We start from the raw sequence: 20,100 nt of genomic DNA on the forward strand, positions 1-20,100 counted from the left end.
CTGCTAAGACTGCCTATGTTGCAGCACAGAAAAAAAAAAAAAAAAAGATTCTATCTTTCTGTCTTTTGTAGTTATTACATTCCTCTGTATCGACTGTATTATTATGTTTACAGGAGATGAGAAATAGGTTGGCAATACCGAAGGCCTCAGTTTGGGAGAGCAAACTGCAGTTCCTTCAGAGGCCAAAATAAACTGCAGGACAGAGAGAGTCATAACAGTGCAGTGGTTGGTCCCCAGCAACTACAAACCAGTAGTTATAGCTTCAGGGGCCTGAAATTCTTCAATCCTCATCAGAGCTCAGGAGGTGAAGGCACAGGTATGATCCAGCCAGCCCCGCAACCTTGATGCTCTAGATGGCTTTTATAACCCCAACGTCAGAGAGCGGCCAAGTGTCATCTGGAAGAGGGCCAGGAGCCCCTCCTAGTATTATCCTTTTAAACAAAATGAGGCTCCCTTCCCCCCTTGTCTGAGCAGAATCTTCCAGGCTCTACTGTCAAGCTGTTCCCCTCTCTTCCACCCTACTCATTTTCCACCGATACCCTGTGAAGGGTAGAAACTAATATAAAACCTGATCATAAAACCCATCTTATACCACAGAAGACAGCGATCAAATATTCACGCAGTCAAGGTCTCCTTGCTTCATTTAAAACAAAAGAGGCTTTCCACGCACGCCCTTCCCGCCCCCCCGGAAAATGTATCCCTGGAACCAGTGCTGACCATCCCGAAAGTTGCGATTTCCCTTAGTTGAGGGCGAAGTTAGCAAATCCATAGCTGCAAAGTCCCAACTTGGGGGGAGGGGGCGGCCACCAGGGTGGTGGGGGCGAGAGCGGCGAGGAGGTGGGACTAGAGGGAAGGACACTGCCCCCTACTTCATCGAGGTCGGCGCCTAAGCCGGTGGATCAGCCACTTCGGGTCTGGGGCGCGAGGAGGGGGTGCCGTGCCGGAGCAGCGGCGTGGGCTCCGCACCCGCGGCTCGGTGCCAGGCTCGGTACCTGGCGGGCCGGGCGCGCCTCGCAGGCCGGCCGCCCGGGGCGCGGAGGGTGTGAGCGCGCGCGCCCCCTCCGTGCCGGCTCAGCCTCGCGCGCGTCTCGGGGGAGGCTCAGCCTCGCGGCGCCCGGGGAGCCCGCAGCCTCAGTCCTGCCGCCGGCAGAGCTTTGAGCGGCGGCGGCTCCGAGTCCCACCTGCTGGCGGCGGGGAGACAAGGAAGGGGAAGAAGAAGAAGGAGGAGGAGCGGAAAGAGACGGCGGCGCAAGCCCACTCTTCCCGCCGGCGCCCACCTCCCGGGGGCTCCGCAGTCCCCCCGCTCGGCCTGCGCGCGCCCCTCGCCCCCGGCCCGGCCCGGCCTCCCAGCCGCACCGCCGCAGCCGCTGCTGCAGCCCCTCGGCCCGGCCCGGCCCACCCGGCCCGGCCGCCTCCTCCCCGAGCCGCCGGCGAGTTTGAGGCGAGCGCGGGGCGCGCGGCGCCGCCTCGATGTACCCGGGAGCCGCCTCGGCGCCCCAGCCGCGTTGAGCAGCCCCGAGCGCGCAGCGGCCGGCCGGAGAGGGCCGGCGGGGAGGCGCGGCGACCCCGGAGAGAGCGAGCGAGCGAGCGAGCAAGAGCGAGCCCAGAGCCGGCGCGGGGAGCAGACACCATGCCCGGCTGGAAGAAGAATATCCCCATCTGCTTGCAGGCGGAAGAGCAGGAGAGAGGTGAGCCGGGCGACGGGGCGGGGGAAGGGAGGGAAGCGGGGTGCCGGCCCGAGCCGCCCCCGGTGCCTCCCTCTCCCCCAGCTCCCTCCCGACCTGTCCCCCGGCCGACGGGGGAGGGGCGCCGCACCCTCGGGGGCGCGGGCGAAGGGAGGGGGCGCGGTGGAACTCAGAAATTTCTTGGGGGGAGGGGGTGCAGGCGGGTGGAAACAGGGAGAGGCAGGGTGCTGCAGCAGGGAACTTTTTGCTTGGGGAAAGGTTTTCTGGAGAAGGACGTGGAGGGAACTCCAGCTGCTTCTGGGCCCGCTTGCACGTGGAATCCGGTTCGACTGTCGGTGGGGGTGGGGGTGATGGTGGAGGGATCTGCAGTGCTTTAAGTGACTTTTCAAACTTTCCTCCTCCTCCCGCGGCCGCCTTCGCGGTGTCCCCGCCTCTAGTTGGGCTTCCTCGGTGCTGCCAAGCCCAAAGTTGCTGGAGGTTCTGCAAGGAGGAGGTGGGGGAGGTGGTGGAGGGCAGCGTGGGGGCGGGAAGTGGGCGCTGCCGCAGATATCCCGAGGGGCAGAGGAGGAGCCGGGAAGACTAGACCCCTAGTCCGGGGGTCCTGAGCTTGGGAGTGATGCCTCAGAGATGAGTTATGCCCCAGCGCAGTCCTGACGGTCAAGTTAATACCGCAGGGCTGCGGGCTTTTCATAATTACTGTCTATTTTCTTTGTAAGAGGTAGCTTTCCATGCTAGGGTGCCTGTAGACCTTTTGTGTTTCAGCCTGACAAGTGTGCTGGGCATGTTGCTTGGAAGTGACTGGTAGAGAGGAAAGTTAAAGCCCTTTTGCACCTTAAAGACTTGGTTCTGTTGAGGTCATTTCATGTTTGGATTGTGCAGAGGTTGGCCAGGGAGTTTTCAGCTCGGTAACCTGGATATGATGTACTGAGTGCACCAGAATTTCCTATACAGGCCCCACGGGGCTGGAGGGGTGTGCGCCGTGACTCTATCATCCAGAGGGACCCTGCCAAGATCCACCTGCTCCTCCCACCCGGCCTGCTTCGAGGAAAATGTTTAGCATTGGATGGGTTTCAGGGTGCCGGTCCGTTTGGGCTGTGGCAACAGCGGGTGCCGAGGTTAAATGGTGCTGCGTTGGTGGGTGGGTGCGCGAGGAAAGCTGGAGGAGTCCAGTCTGGTACGTGGAGAAGGCAGAGTTGTCAGGGGAGCTTAATCCAGCAGCCTGATGAGTTGGTTATTGGGCATGCCAAAAGTTTCAGGCTTTTGAAATAACGCTTACTACGGAAGAATCAATGTACGATTTCCAGATTTTCTCTAGGTGGCACAACCTGTCTTTGGTTTATACCCTGTTTAATGACTCAGGGAATTCATCCCCTTTAAAGCACTTCCTTATTAAATTCATGCATCCATTTTCCAGCACACTTTCTGGTGGGTGACTTTATGTTTACCCACTCTAAAGCCTCCCCTACTTTAGCAATGCTTCTTTTTTGCTTTGGTAAATCATATCTTAAAGGTTGCAAATAATGATCCCAATAATTTGTAACCAGGTACAAGCAACTAAATGAAAGCATTCTGTCAAGCGTGGAGTGTTTGTCCTACCAACTAAATGTCACAATGCATTTGGTGTTAAATGTATCCGTTTTCTAAAAAAAAGAAAATGCAAAGCTGCCAACAAGTTTTATTGGAATGCTGAAATGGGTAGATTTTTGGATTGTGACAAGATGTATGTGTTTATCTTTTAGAAATATATGGTAACTTTGAAGGATGATCGTCTCTTCTGCTTGGTGGAGATAAGAATGAAATTCCTCCAGAACATAAAAATCCGAGCCAGAAATTGGGTGTTCTTCCTTATCTTCTCCAATAGCAGAAAACAGGGGATGCTTGTTACTTGGTGTCTTTTTTCACTTTAAAGGTTTCTTACTTCTTGCTTACATTATGAAATAAATGCTTTTCTAATTGGTATTTTGTTTGATGGTAACATTTCTTTTTGAGGTCCTGCTTCATTGGGAATGCACAGATATGTGCCTTTTCTTTCTTTTAAAATCTCTTGCCTGCGGGATATTTGTGTTTCAAGTTTGTGTGTGATACATATATATTTAAATTAACTGAGCTGCCTATGTAACTTTTAATGCATATCTCTGAGACCACTGCTTGAGTTTGGCTTATATTTTAGGAAGAATTTTATTGTAAAGTAATGAGCAATGTTTTCTGTTTGCATTTGAAATATGATTGTATTTAGCTTTTTTTCTTTGAAATTTACAATTTTAAGTCATTCAACTAGTTCCGAATTAGGTTGTTCTTCTTAAATATAAACAAAGATCAAACACAGGTTGATTTGGAAAGTAATGAACATAGAGGTAAAAAGTATATTTTAAATCTTGTCTGGGGATAACATTGACCAAAATGCCAATTTCTCATTTTACTATTAAATTCTAAAGTTGGTGGGGTTCATATAACCATGGCTCTTTCCATATTCTCCATCCCCCATCTCCAATTTACATTTAACCGTTGTAAAACTCATTATGGAAACTACTCTAGCATAACATTTTTTCATGTAGTTTTTATTTAGCTAAATCTCTCTCTCTGAAACTTAATGCAAATTAATACAGACTGTTAGCTTCTTTAAGGCCCACATATTTGAGCAAGAATTTCTTAGCATTATTCTTTTTTTAAAAAAATGCTAATCTCAGCCCACAGATTTAGGGAATGTGCTTTCTTGGTATTGTCACATGCAAAAAGAGGTTTGATCCGTCTATATGATTTCATGTCATCCCAGTACACCATTCTTAACTTGGGTTCATCTGGAAGATCTCTTCAAGAGAATATTGAGTAAAGAATTATTACTACATTCCATGATGAACAGAGAAACGGAAACCTGAGTTGTTGCAGTAAATGCAGTCTTTTCCAACATGATATGTTAAGATTTACCCATGTACAGTGACATACCATTAAAATTCAGGACACATTTCTCTGTCCTTACCACAATTTTCTGCCTGAGCTGATAATCCCAACCCATTTAGAAACCACCTAATACACTTTTGGGTAAATGTTTTAGGAGAAGAGAAATGAGTCTGAAAACTGTTCTATTTAATATTCCTTACAATCAAATTAAATTAAGTAATTTGTTGTTTTAATCTGCTTAGTAGCTGATAGTGTGAAACAGGAATACAGTTGTTGAGGAAAATCTCAGTATTAAGGAATAGATTACTTGGTAATTAATGATGTCTTTTGCCTTGTATTTTCCCTTCTGGTTTGTGTGTACCTTTGGTCAGCAAATGTTTATATGTTCAATATACACATATTCACCGGAGCGAAATGTATGCCTTTTATACAGCTTCCCTCCTCCCTCCTTTCTGTTCTTTTCACATGTTTTGGAGGTCTACAAGTCAGCTTGAGATCTTCCTTTGGACTTCAGTAGGAGTTATTGTGTCTGGGGCTTTGCTTTTGTTGAATGATAGTATTTGGATCTTTTTAGATATAAAGAATTGGTCTTTATAAAACGTCTATGAGAAAGCACAGGAGGCTTAAGAAAGTTGTGCCTCAATTACATGCTTGGTCTATTTCATTTCCACATCTCAAGATCTGGCGACCCTACCCCACAAAACCTGCTTAACAAAAAGTTCAATTTGAAATTTGAGGTTTGACCAGGGAGCATTGTGGAGAAAAAAGAAGACAGCAAAATGTATCCAGAGTCAGCTGTGCTTTGAGTTTCACATGCATTATTTGGTACAGTCTATACCACATGCCTATAAGGTCCGTATTTTCATTTCCTTGACACATAAAGAAGCTGAGGTTCAGAAAATGAATACATTTGTTAGAAGTTAAAGAGCCTAGACTTAGGGTATGAATTTCTAAAGAGATAATTCAGAAGAGAAATTAAGTTACATTTCCTTAGAAATTAAGTTTTTATCATTAACATTATGATATCGTATGGTTTTTTGGGACAGAACTTTAATAAGTTGCAACCAAATCTTGCATTATGAATGCATCAGAGGAGTTTTTTTTAGTGGTGTTAACTGGCATAAAGCTTCCAAAGTATGTTTAGGGCAAACTGACTTACCTAGATAGGTATATGAACTCTTCATTGTAAAGATTGAAAGGTTAACATATTTTTAAGTAGACTTATTTGACTAAACTTAAACTCATTTGAGTGAATGATTTTTCCAAAAAAAACTTGACATAATTAAATATTTTTCCCTATTTCAAAGGGTACTTGCCATGAAGGCAAGAATTAACAAGAATTAGGTATACTTCACTGTGATAAAATGCCAACATTTTATCTGAGTAAAGACATCCGTCTCAAAACTTCCAAGACCTAGACCATAGAAACTTCAGATAATTTTCTCTTCTGCTGCAACCTGATTGGTTTCTTTCACAAAGAAAAATGAATATCATATTGGTAAAGGATATTGAGAACTTAATCATGGCTTTAAAACCATTACGTTAAATGCTGTATGATGGTTGATGGTTTGGGCATTTAGAATATAATTGGTTTATTTATTTATTTTTTAAAGATTTATTTATACAAGCACTGGGTACAGTCAGAAGTGCGGGAGGGTGAGAGAATTCACCAGAGCCAGAGCAGGGAACAGAATAGGCAGACTGACGAAATACACTGCTGAGGGGAGGAGCAGGCATGGCAGGAGAGGTCTGTTGTGCCATGTAGGACCCTTGCCTGCGGCCTGGGATTGAACCGGCTCTACAGAGGCTGTGGTCAGCTTCACAGCCCAGCGCTCAACTGCTGCGCCATCAGGGGAGGCCCAATTGGTTTATTTTCAGTTCAATTACAATTTTAGTTTAGTAATAAAAGATACAAGAGTAATTGAAATACAAAGTAACTCCTCTAACAGAATGCTAGTCAAGGGCAAAACAAAACCTGAGTTTTAATCTCTTTTTTCAAATCTTTTATTAAAATGAATTTCTTCTCAAATTCAATGGTTTTCTAAATATAAATATTGAAATCTATTGATACAGATTTCCTTAATCAAAAAGGCTTGTTTAGGCGTATCAGTAGCCAAAGGGTATTGTTAGTTTTATGGGAAAGTTAACATACCTGTTGATTAAATGCACCCAGCTGAATTTTTTACCACCTTTCATTTCAACAACGATTAAACTTTAAGCACCAAATCATGTGTTAAATGTGAAGACATGACTTGTACCCTGGGTGGCTTCCTTAGCACCACTCCATCCAGTGGTTAATAGCAAGATACTTGAAGTTAAATGGCAGTGGGTTTAAATCTACTTCAGTACTTCCTAGCCTTGTGGACTTTTAACTTTTCAAAGCCCTTCAAAGCCCTTGTGTTCTCTTTTTAAAAGAAGAGGACAAGTATGAAAATTAACAAAGGAAACCTCAACTAAAATCAGTCAAGAAGACTTGTAGAGGGTGAAGAAGACCTGTAGAGGGTGCTCTCACACATTGTCACTTGCCATCACTTGTATACACTCACCTCCATTGCTTGCGGCAACAGGAAGGGTGTACCCTTGCATTTCAGGAAGAAATTTATGTTACTGTCCCAAAGGAGGATTTATCCTGCCCAGCAACCAGTTGCTTCACCGATGAGAAGTACTGTAGACCAGCCAATAAGAAGTTGTCACCACCTTGTACTCTCACTCTCTTCCAATGGATTTTCACTTAGAACAGCCTCTCCCAACAATCCCCTTTCCTCTATAAAAGCAAGTCTATACCCTCTTGTAACCTGGATTTTTTGTGGTCTGGCATTGTATTCCCTTGTATTCCCTTCTGACTCTTCTGGAATGAACATATTTTCACAGGTAAAATTAACTGGCTTCTTTGATTTAAAATTGATACAAGTAGGGGGCCTCCCTGGTGGTGCAAGGGGTTAAGGCACAACCTAAGGCACTGCAGCACTAGTTCAATCCCCGGCCAGGGAGCAACCCACATGGCGCAGCAGATCTCTCCTGACTTGACCGCTGCTCACTTTAGCAGTGTATTTCCATCAATCTGCCTGTTCTGTTCCCCACTCTGTCTCTGGTGACTCCTCTTACCCCCCCACATCTCTGGCCTGTACCCCATTTCTTGTATGCATAAATAAATAAATCTTTTTTTTTTTTTAAAGATTTATTTATTTATTTATACAAGCACTGGATATAGTCAGAAGTGCGGGAGGGTGAGAGAATTCACCAGAGACAGAGCCAGAGCGGGGAGCAGAGCAGGCAGAAGGATCGAAGTACACTGCTGAGGGGAGCAGCGGGCGGCAGGAGAGGTCTGCGCACCATGTGGGACCCTCCTCTGGTGGCCGGGGAGCAGCCGGGGATCGAACCAACGGTGCAGAGGCTGCCGGCAGCTTCGCAACCCAGCGCTCAACCGCTGCGCCACCAGGGAGGCCCTAAATAAATAAATCTTTAAAAAAGAAAATTTTGATACAAGTAGCATTTACCTCATAGGAGGGTTAAGTGAGTTTAACAAATATGGGAGAAATTTATGACAGTATTTTGCATGTGGTTGAGGGCTTACTAATGGCAAATGTCATTACTTCTATGTCTTTATTTTATTTTTTTATTTGTATATATTTCACATCATTGTTCATTTTTAAACAATGTTTGCTTTTTTTTATTTCCCCCCTTAGGTGTAGTTCCCAAAGAATTTCCTTCACTAATTTACCCATGCATGCTTAGGGATCTACCCAAAGGACACATAAATATTGATTCAAAAGAATAACTGTACCCCTATGTTAATTGCAGCACTATTTATAATAGGTAAAACCTGGAAACAACCCAAATGCCCAAAAATAGATGACTGGCTCAAGAAGATGTGGTGTATATACACAATGGAATATTATTTAGCAATCAAAAAAGATAAACTAATCCATTTGCAGCAACATGGATGGAACTAGAAGGAATTATGCTCAGTGAACTGCGTCAGATGGAAACAGAAAAATATCAGATGGTTTCACTTATAGGAGGAATATAGGGGAACCAAATAAGACATCAGGGGGAAAAATAATAACAATGCTTTTATGTCTTAATAAAGCCCTGTAAACTTAATACTGCAGGTTATCCTGATGATTACATGAGAAGTTTTTATTCTTTAAAAATTTCATAAACAAGTAAAAAATTCAGTGTTTTGCGAAAAGCTGCATTGAAACAGTACTTTATGAGGCTAAGGTTGTCGGTATATTCTACTCTGACTTTCATAAAGAGGAAAATAACTTAAGTGTGGAGGGAATGTGCCAAAGATCACATTTCATACATTTAGTAAACATTTACTGAGCAGCAACTGCCATGTTGAGAATGGGCATGAGAAAATCATGGTTGTCCTTTTCAAGGACATTATTGTGTATAGTTGTAGAGTCAGGAACATGCCAGATAACTTTGTATTGCCTCTGATGCTGTATTGGTTAGTGTAGTGAGTAAGCAGAGAAGAGGGATTGACTTGGCTGAGGGCTGAGGAAAGAAGGAATTTTTGAGGACAACTCATAGGAGGTGGCACAGAGGAAGCGTTAAAAGACCTGAAAGAAGGGGAGATTACAAAGTTGGGAAGAAATGTGAGGACAGGTATTCAGTCAAGGGGGATAGTTGTTCCAAGCATTGTGAAATAAAATATTCCAGGAACCACTCTTGGTGTACTAAGGAGTTGAGGTGCAGAATATGAACATGCATCTGGGGTGAGAATAGGAATATGCATTTCCCTTCAAGGTGGGGAAATTGAGTGGGAGAAGTTGAGATTACAGAGGATCAGAATTGGAAGAACTGCAGGCCAGATTAAAGAGTTCCTATAGTGTCCATCAGACAGTGAGGAGTTCATCAAAGAGCTTCTGGCAGAGAAGTGAAGGGAACAGATTTGAGACTCTGAAAGGTCACCTTGGAGACGAGGAAGGATGGGAAAGGAGAGAGATTGGAAGGGGGGTGGTAGGGGACTAGATAGAAGGTTATCACCTTGTTTCATGTCATCACAGGTATGTGGGAGCATGTTGCTTAGCAGATGAATGTAGGACACATGGGAAGTGTAGGTCATGTCTGGTTTAGGTAGAGATTAGAGTCAGAGTTGTCTTGAGACATGTGCCTTAATATAGAACTTGGTATTCTTTCCACCACATATTGCCTTTCTTTGCTCCCTTTCCCCCAAATAAGTGTAGGAAAAAAACTTAATCATGATCTGGTAGAAAAATGTAAAAATATAGAGGATTGGGTCCCAGGCTGGGTCATGATGATAGCTTAATGTGCTCTAGTTTTTTCTCTTAATTATATGGAATTCATATACTATCTAATCCTAATGGGAAAACAATTATCTTGTGCATTTATTTCCCAAAACTAATTTGGGATTTTAAGTGATTTTTGTTAACTGAAAGAAAAATGTAGTTATTATTTTATAGAATGTCTTTCTTTGTAATAGAATTGGGTAGGATTTTAAAGATTATTATTTTTTTGAAGATGACCAATTACTCTGTGAATGTATTTTTAAAATACTATACTGGACTCGAAATGGTAAAACTGGATTAAAGTCCTCTGCTAGCCACCCACCCTCAGTTTTGGTTTCATCATCTGTGGAGTTGAATCTTGGTACAGTGACTTCCTGGGGTTACCTTATGAGATGACAGCTATTATTGTTACATTTTTACATTATAAAGGCAAAAAGTTATTGAAAAATTGAGAGTTAAAGTACACTTGTCTATTAGCTGGGCATTTCTGGATAGAGGTCTATTTGCATAATTTCTATTTCATAAATGAAACGAATGGAAACCCTTTTTTTTTTTTTAACAAAAATTGCAATTCCTAGTCTTCCAAAATGTAATTCAAGTATGTTAGGAGCTTCTCCCCTTAGACCTTGCTGCCCACTGTTAAGTTTCTGTTTCTCTCCACTTCAGGCTTCTGATCTCAGCCCAGTAGCCAAAGCACCATTACTTCTCAAATTGAAATCATGTATGGAATCTTTTTAAGGAAGAGAAACTTCTTGCAAATCGCCACTGCCAGCTTTATTTTTATTACTCTACTTAAATATGTACTATATAGAACTAGGTGTAAACTCGTAATGCTTATGGCTCTTCTATAGCCACAGAGCCATAACGTTTCACATGTGAAATACAAAGAAAACTACCAAAAATCAATAACTTTCAAATTAACAACATTTATTTCATGTGACTTGATATTGTTCGCCTGAAACTATTGCAGTGTGAATTCACCCTCTTGCAGTGTGAATATGTTACTTGCGGCTGTGCAAATTGACCTCACTGTTCCCCCTAGAACTCCTATGGAACTTTGGTTTTAACAACCTGTTATCTGGTCTTTCCTGAGTATGGCCGCATCATTCACATATGAAGTCTTCTATTTTCATTGGTCTTTTGCATTATTGTGATCCTAAATACAAAATCTATTATTGCCATTGCTATTGGTAGCAGTATTAGGCTGCGCAATGATTTGCATTTTTGTGCCTTTTAAACTTTTGAGGTGAAGGATTATTTTTATCCCAGTGCGATATGTGGTCCTATAGCACAGTGAGTACACTTTGTGCAACTGTCCCTTCTCCCTCCCTGCCCCTCTCCTGCAGGTGAGTCCAACCATACCTGAACTTGCCTAAATCCTGTTCATTGAGACATTCAATCATAGACTTGAATGTTGAGGCAATGTCACATTCCTATAGGAATTTCTAACCACCTACCCCCATTTTCAGTGGTCATCTGATCATGGAAAGGAAATGAAAGTTTCCTGATAGGTGTTCTCCACAGACCACAGGAAAGGATGGTCATGACTGTGTTTAAAATCTTATACACTACTTGTAAGATATACACATGAAACAATTTATTTTCTGTAGCTGTTTTCACATTGCCTTCAAGATTGCAATCCCACTGAAGATGGAAAACATCTGATCTCCAGTTTGAAAACTTTCTGGTAACTTCTTTCATTTCTAACAGATTACCCTTCCTTCATGCCCACGATGGCATTTGGATGAAGGGAATTTAATTCACTGTGTGACCCTCAGTGTGTCCACTACTCTGGACTTGGCATGTGTGGTGACTGGGCGTTGTGCCCTGGTAGCCGCTGGACTGAGACTCTTTCTGTTTGGTCTTTGAATGTCATCCTGGCAACTGATTTGGACTTCCTGGACCTTGCCATTGTGTTTGATTGTGAGATCCTTGTAGCCAGTGACCTCCTTGTCCAAAACCCAGCGCTTTTCTCGGGAGCAATCCTATCAGCATTTCTGTACCCCTCTTAGGAGTCAGAGAACAGTTAATTTTCCCCAGAATGATGAGTCTGTGGGATCTTGGTAGGTGCCCTCAGGTCTTACCTTTTTATGGCACCATCTGGGACCTTTCCATTGCTCCAAGGCCTTGCTGAGTGCTGCCTCTGCCACAAAGGGGAACTTCATGTTAGGAGATGAGCATCATGGGGCAGAATGTTTCAAAGCTACCCAGGAGTTAGTTCTTCTCTTCTTTTGCTCTTGGCAAAGAATTTTGAATCCTTGCAAGGTATCAGACACTTCCATCTGGCCTTTTTGTTCTGGCTTCCTTTTCTCTGCTATACCAGATACCTGGAGTGGCTGACATGATTTGAAAACTTAAAACTGGAAGGGACGGGAGTCAGAAGGATGAATGATGCTAATGGGGAAGAAAGAGTCTTGTTTCCATTGTTAGGGGGGCACCTCCCTCCAGGTCCCGACATCCAGGAAGAGAGAACTAATAGCCCAGAGATAACAGAACATGAAGCTGTCAGATAACTTTGACTAATACCTTCTACTGGTCAAACTTTTCTTACTTCATAGTTTCACTAGAAATATACCTTTTACATTTCATCAGAAAATGTGTGAGGTTGAGATTTGGTGTAATTTCTTCTGATCTTGGGTAGTGCCAATGTGATGTGCTTTTTCTCATAGATATTGATGTATGTCAAAGGTTCCCTTTGTATTTTGAGTGCCTCTGTTTAGACGAGATGACTAGATAGGCTCAAGACTTTTTGTATGAGTTGATGTTCAAATTAATAAATTATTTGCTTTTACTGGTAAACTGTTCATTTCTTATATTTTTACAATTGTTGAGTATAGCAAACAGAGTAGAAATGTACAGAGTGGCAGAATGTGACAGCATAAATTGCTAAAGTGTATGTCTTTTTCAGGTACAGTTCATCATTTGAAAAAAAGTTAATATTCTTGTTAGTATATTAAGAATAAACAGCAAAATAGTGGGAAATAACATAAGTAAAGTTTCAGATAGTAATGTAGTACATATTAGCTTATTTATTCTGACATATAATCTGTGAATAGTTTTCCTCCTTAGTATCTTCAATATCAACTGTTTATCTCTCCCGTTATCGATATTCATAAATCCATGGAGAAAGAGTGCATGCATAGCATCATAAAATCAAACTAGTCCTGAGGATTTCTACATTACCCTCTTCAAAAGTGTCAGGATTGTTGACTAGGAGAGAGTGGCATTTAAAATTAGATTTTTCAGACAAATTCAAGTGTTTCTTTTTGAATATATAATTTTCTAGTGTGTGCAGAGTACGTTTTCATTACATGAAAACCTTGAACAAGGCAATATAAATTTAGTTTCCTTGTTACTCTTTCACTTTTTTCCTGCTGTAATTTTCCTTAGGAGAATGAAAATTTGCCAGGCTAGAATCAGACACCTGTGGTGCTGCCTCTGCTGAGAAAGCTTCTCATCTGACTTTGGGAGCAAACTTGAATGCTGATTGTATATGTGAGAGTCTTGCCACCAAACAGTAACCCTCGTTTCATCATTTACAGTCATATAAAATTATTGAGTATGATCTGGGCTATGCATTCAGTGACTGCATTGACTTAAACTCAACCCTTTTGGCCTCTACAAATCATACTGAAAAAAGAGGGCCCTAGCCTCCATACAGAATATCACAAACTGTGTGGCTTAAGCAACAGAAAATTATATTCTCAGTTATATTCACAGTTTTGGAGGTTAGAAGTGCTTAATCAAGATGTCATCATGGTCACTTTCTGGTGAGAGCTTTCTCTTGGGTTGCCAACTTTGGCCTGGTTCTCTTTTTGCCACCTGTGCTCACATGTCCTCTCCTTGGGTGCATGAAGGGCGGGCAGAGAAAACTACTGTCTCTTATGAGGACATGAATCCTATGGGATTGGGGCCTCGCCTTTCTTTTTTTTTTTTGAGACTTATTTATTTATGCATACAAGAACTGGGGTACAGGCCAGAGGCGCAGAGGGTGAGAGGATTCACCAGAGACAGAGTGGGGAGCAGAACAGGCAGATCTACTGAAATCCACTGCTGAGGGGAAGCAGCGGGCGAGACAGGAGAGGTCTGCTGCACCATGTGGGTCACTTCCCTGTCTGGGGATCAAACTCATGCTGTAGTAGCTGGGGATTACTTCATAGTGCTGAAGCTTAACCCCTGGCACCACCAGGGAGGCCCCAATTAATTAGTTCTTAGAGGCAGCTAACGGGGGAACTTGTTACACAGCGATAGTAAATGAAAAGATAAATGTTCTTTCTGGATCCTTTATCTCCTCTTCTACTGTACTCTCTGGAATATATTATCATCAGCAAAATCCTTTCCACCCTCAGCCTCCTCCGTGACCTTCCCTTCACCTTCTTGCTCTAATTGAAACTTGGCTCTCCGTAGGGCATTGCTTCCTCTCTGCTGCTCTGGCTGTGGTAGTTTTCTTTTACCTACTGGGGAGGAGGGTAGACGGTTCTGCTTGCTTATGTTTGCTGCTTCCAGACTGTTCTTCCCGTTTTTCTAAAAATTCCTAATTGTGAATCTCATGTCATCAGACTACACAAATCACTTTTCGCTCTTGCTGAGTCACCTTCCTGCAGTCTTGGACCATTTTAACTCCCGACTCACTACCATTTGTTCCAATCCTACTTCCGTCATTCTTGTGATTTCAATATTCATATAAATTGTCCCTCCAGTTTCTTGGTTTCTTATTCTTGTGTCCTTTTCACTTTCAATGGTTATATCTGCCATTGAACTTCAGCTACTCACTTCTGTGTCTGCACTCTAGACTAACAGTTCTCAGTGTGAGGTCTGTTGGTCTCCAGGCATTCCCTAAGATGCCTTTGAGGGGTTTGTTAGGCCAAACTGCTTCCATAATAGTTATACAACACTAGGCACTGTCAGAAACGCGGGAGGGTGAGAGAATTCACCAGAGCCAGAGTGGGGAACAGAACAGGCAGATTGATGAAACATACTGCTGAGGGGAGCAGCGGGCGGCAGGAGAGGTCTGCGCGCCATGTGGGACCCTCGCCTGGTGGCCGGGGATCGAACCGGCACTGCAGAGGCTGCAGGCAGCTTCGCAGCTCAGCGCTCAACTGGGAGGCCCCATTATTTCTCTCTTGAACTCTTGTTTTGTCATGAGTACACAGCATACTTTTCCAGAGGCTCAGTGATGTCTGACACATCACACTCTGGACACTGATGGAATGTATAATTGTGCACTCTTATTTTCTGTTTTAATTTTAACATGTTAACTATCAATTGGCCCAACCCACAGAACTCAGTTCTTTTGGTTTTGTCACTAATTTTTAAGACGGTAAAGCCATCCTGACACCAACATGCCGGAGAGCTGCTGACCTAAACCTTATGCGGGACCTTCCTTTGCCTCATCTTCAAACATCCTCCTTTCTAGTCAGCACCCAACTTTCTGATTCAGTCTCTGCCACTCTGTCACTCTGATCCATAATCCTTCAATCCCACTAGGATATCACATCTACTGACCCTACCCCCTTTATGCTATTCCACACCCCACTTCTTTCCTCATTTCCCTTTTCCCAACTGAATTGTTTTCATGTATCATATAGTCACTCTCTTTGGTGGACTCTTAATTTCCTCTTCCCACTCTCATTTTGTAGGTTTTATCTTAAACTCAGCTAATTTTTTGCCTGTGCAGTTTGGAGAAAACACTCAGACTGACTAGTTTTACATTAATTTCATGATCACCAATCTCTAATGGGTATTGAGTGCTGTGGGCAGTTGGCATTTCCTTCCTCAACTCATTTGTGCCTGTGTTCACCTAGATCACAGGCATCTCCCTTTCTCTCATCTTTCCTCGAATCTTAAATATCTTTCCTTCCATTCAGCTTAAACTTTCCTTTTGTTGGATTGTCAGAAAAGTCATAATGCATTTTTGCTTGAAAAAACATAGAAAAATACATTATGACTTTTCTGATAACCCAATATTTCATTTAGAAAGTAGAAGCAATTAGAAAAGCACTTTCTACTTGGACCTATGCTCATATAGTCTGCTTTTATTCCTGTTACCTCTTATGCAAGACCAGCATTCCTCTTGTGCACCCCAAGATGGGCTCCAGCTTCATGGGTGTCCCTCTCCACTGGAGTATCGCCATTCTTCAGACAATAATGATGTTATTTCATCTACTTTAAAACCAGCCTCTTTTGATCCAGGCTCACTCCAGTCACTCAACTTTCCATTTCTCTTAATCGCATAATTCCTTGAGAAATTTGTCTACATTCACTCTATAATAGTTCCTTTTATTCTCTCTTGAACCTGGTCCAGTCAGGTTTTTGTGCCCCATTCTATCACCTTCTTCAAAGATAGCGATGACTTCCAATTTGTTAGACCTAGTAGCTAATCTCAATCACATATTAGTTGGCCAGTCAGAAGCATTTGAGACAGTTCACTTCTTACCCTTCTGGTAACATTTTTACCCCCTTGGTCTCCAGGCTATCACATTGTCTTACTTTTCCTTCATCCTCATTAGTCACAACATGTTGGCCCTCCTGCTGGCTTTTTGTGTTTCCTCAGGTCCCTGATAACTAAATATTAGCTTGGTTTGGTGCTCATATGCCCTCTTCTTTTGTGCTGTCATTCAGTTACTTCTTTGCACCTCCAAATTTCTCCGGCCCAGTCCTTTCCCCTGAACACTAGACTTCCTTATTCACTTGACTTTCAGCTTCTCTAAGTGTCAAACAGGTATGGCTCTTTCACCTAACAAATACAAAATCAAGCTCCTGATCCTCTCCCTCAAACTTTCATCTCTTTATAAAAGGCAAATCCATCTTACCACTCATTCATTTCAAAGCCCTTAGTATCTTCCTGGATCCTTTATTTCTTTATACTGTACATGTAATCTGTCAGAAAAATGCTGTTAACTCCACCTTCAAAATATATCTAGAATCTGATCATTGTCACTTACCTCCATCACATCCACTCAGTTCTAGCCACCATCTTCTATATTTTTCTGGATTATTGTGCTATCCCCTGAACTGGTTTTCTTTTTGTCCTGTGTCTTCTGTTCTTACAACCATTTGAGCCAGCGTGATACTTATAAAATGTGTCATATCTGCTTAGAACACCTGAATGGCTCCCTGTCATACTGAGACTATGGGGCGCTCCGTACCAGGCTTCCAGTTACCCACATGTCTTTCTCCTTATTCTCTCCCCCTCACTTTCACTCCTCCAGTCACATTGGTCTTACCCAGTTTGCTTCTGTTTCAGGGTCTTTGCACTTGCTCCTCCCTTGGCCTTTATGTCTTGCACTATCACTTTCTTTAAGTCTTTGCATAAATGTCACATTTTCAGTGAGGCCTTCCTTTATTACTTTATTTGAAATTGCAACCTCCCCAACACTCTTTTTTTTTTTTTTTTAGTATTTTATTTTATTTTATTTATTTATTTTTTTTTTGGCTTTTTTTTTTTTATTTTTTTATTTATTTTTTTTTTTGTATTTTACATTTTTTTTTTTTTTATAAATTTTATTGTTATATTCCCCATACAATTGCAGCCCCCCCATTCTGACCCCAATCCCTCCCCTCCCGCCCCCGCCCCCTAAAATTGTCTCTGGTTCATAGTTTTTTGTTGATTTTGATTTTTACTTTCTTATAGTTATTCATTTCCTGGTCCCTTATTTAAGTTTTCTAGATTCCTGCTATGAGTGAGACCATCCGGTATTTTTCTTTTTCTTTTTGGCTTATTTCGCTGAGCATGATCCCTTCCAGCGCCATCCATGTTGCTGCAAATTGCATGTGTTTATCTTTTTTGAATGCTGAGTAATATTCCATGGTATATATGTACCACATCTTCTTGATCCAGTCATCTATTTTTGGACATTTGGGTTGTTTCCAAAGCTTAGCTATTGTAAACAGTGCTGCTATAAACATAGGGGTGCAGGTGTTCTTTGGAATTGATGTTTCTGTGTCCTTTGGGTAAATACCTAGGAGTGGAATTGCTGGATCATATGGAAGCTCTATGTTTAGTAGGTCCAGAAATCTCCACACAGCTCTCCACAGTGGTTGGACCAGTTTGCACTCCCACCAACAGTGCAGAAGAGTTCCTTTTTCTCCACACCCTCGCCAGCATTTGTTGTTGCTAGTTTTTTTAATATGTGCCATTCTCACTGGTGTAAGATGGTATCTCATGGTAGTTTTGATTTGCGTTTCCCTGATGGCAAGTGATGTTGAACATTTTTTCATATGCCTGTTGGCCATTTGCATTTCCTCTTCAGAGAAGTTTCTTTTTAGCTCTTGTGCCCATTTTTTGACTGGATTATTTTCTTTGTTGTTGCTGAGTCTCATCAGCTCTTTGCAGATTTTTGTGATCAGTCCTTTATCATTAGTGTTGGGTGCAAAAATGTTCTCCCAGTTGGTGGGGTTTCTCTTTGTTTTTGTTATTGTCTCTTTTGCTGTGCAGAAGCTCTTTAATTTGATGTAGTCCCAGCTGTTTATCTTTGCCTTCACTATCACTGCTTTGGGTGATGTGTCTGTAAAGATGTCTTTGATGTGCAGATCACGTAGTGTTTCGCCTATATTTCCTTCTATATATTTTATGGTTTCAGGTCTTATGTCTAGTTCTTTAATCCATTTTGAGTTGATTTTTGTGTATGGTGTGAGGTAGTGGTCAAGCTTCATTCTTTTGCATGTAGCGACCCAGTTTTCCCAGCACCATTTATTGAACAAACTTTCTTTGCTCCAATGCATAGTCTTTGCTCCTTTGTCAAAGATTAGTTGACCATAAATCTGTGGATTTATTTCTGGATTTTCTATTCGATTCCATTGGTCTGTATGTCTGTTCTTGTTCCAATACCATGCAGTTTTGATGATTATGGCTTTGTAGTATAGTTTGAAGTCTGGGAGTGTAATGCCTCCATTCCCTTCTTTTTTTTTCAGGAGAGCTTTGGCTATTCGGGGTTTTTTGTGATTCCATACGAATTTCATCAATAATTGTTCTATTTCTTTGAAGAATGACATTGAAATTTTGATTGGAATAGCATTGAATCTGTATATTGCTTTTGGAAGGATGGCCATTTTAATAATGTTTATTCTTCCAATCCACGAGCAGGGGATGTCTCTCCATTTCTTTGTGTCTTCTTCTATTTCTTTTAACAGTGTTTTATAGTTTTCTTTGTATAGGTCCTTTATCTCTTTTGTTAGATTTATTCCCAAATATTTGATTTTTTTTGTTTCAATAACAAAAGGGATGTTTTTTTTATTTCTTCTTCTTCAGATTTATTGTTTGTGTATAGGAAGGCTACTGACTTTTGCATGTTGATTTTGTATCCTGCCACTTTACTGAACTGATTGATGAGTTGAATTTCCCCAACACTCTTTCATGCTTTGATTTCCCCTTTACATCACTATATGACATAAGATTTATTCATTTGTATATATTGTGTGCCTAGTGTTTTATTAATGGATGCTCTATGAGGGCAGGGATTTTTATCTGTTTTATTACTACTATCGTCCCAGCACACAGAAAAATACTAGTTCATAGTAGGTGCTTCGTAAGTAACCTTTGAATGAAGTTCCAAAACAGTACAAAGAGCAAGAGAATGATTTTCAGACGAGGGGGTAGTTATGTTCACATTTAGGTTTTTCCACTGCTTTCAAGGTATGTGTTCAAGCATCTTGATTACAGATGAAGAAGAAATAGGAATAGTTTTAGTTCCAAATCAATCCTCATCTCCCCTCTGGGGTTGAGGAAGAACTGGGGAAATAAACTATTCTCACCCTATGAGAAAACGGGGAGTTTCTCTTCATCACTGGAATTTATGGACTGGTGCTTGAAAGTGCTTTTTAATGTCTAGAGTTACACATATTTTCTAAATAAATACCTCTGCTAAAATGTACCTCTCTTTAGGATGTAGTTGATGCTAGAGAATGTGTTACAGTGAAAACCTTATATTTGATATTCTGAAATATTTTTGTTTCAGTCACTGAACCAGTTCTATCTGTGTTTACCCTGCCTGCCCTGGTGCAAGGCACTCTACAGATATTTAGTATTTGTTAAATGAGTGAGACAGATGGGTTGGCATATGAAAAATCATGGTAGGAAAGAGATAGCCTATCTTCTCTCCGCTGTCCAGAGGCAAAAACTTTGTAAAAGTCAAGGGTAGACTATATTACCACCAACTACCAGGGCATATCACTCACTTCCATTATGCAGTTGCTGTAAATGAAAAAGTAATTTTTGTACTTGTTACATGTGACATTTGAAGAAGGTGTGCCAAGAACAA

General features: G+C 41.9%; 1 protein-coding gene across 2 annotated transcripts in view; it reads left to right on the forward strand.

Annotated features, from left to right (window-relative positions):
- Positions 1-1,387: 1,387 nt before the first annotated feature.
- Positions 1,388-20,100, forward strand: part of GRIP1 (glutamate receptor interacting protein 1) — a 694,619-nt gene continuing 675,906 nt past the window's right edge. Inside the window, exon 1 of one of the 2 annotated variants that reach the window (XM_054696252.1) lies at positions 1,388-1,688. In XM_054696252.1, coding sequence (XP_054552227.1) covers positions 1,631-1,688 — 58 coding nt within the window. In that variant the 5' untranslated portion in view covers positions 1,388-1,630. The remainder of the gene's footprint in view (positions 1,689-20,100) is intronic. The other variant, XM_054696249.1, reaches the window with a different exon arrangement.

The sequence above is a fragment of the Talpa occidentalis genome, unplaced genomic scaffold (assembly GCF_014898055.3).
Source record: "Talpa occidentalis isolate TD23 unplaced genomic scaffold, MPIMG_talOcc4v2.1 talOcc4.16, whole genome shotgun sequence".
Taxonomy (NCBI): domain Eukaryota; kingdom Metazoa; phylum Chordata; class Mammalia; order Eulipotyphla; family Talpidae; genus Talpa; species Talpa occidentalis.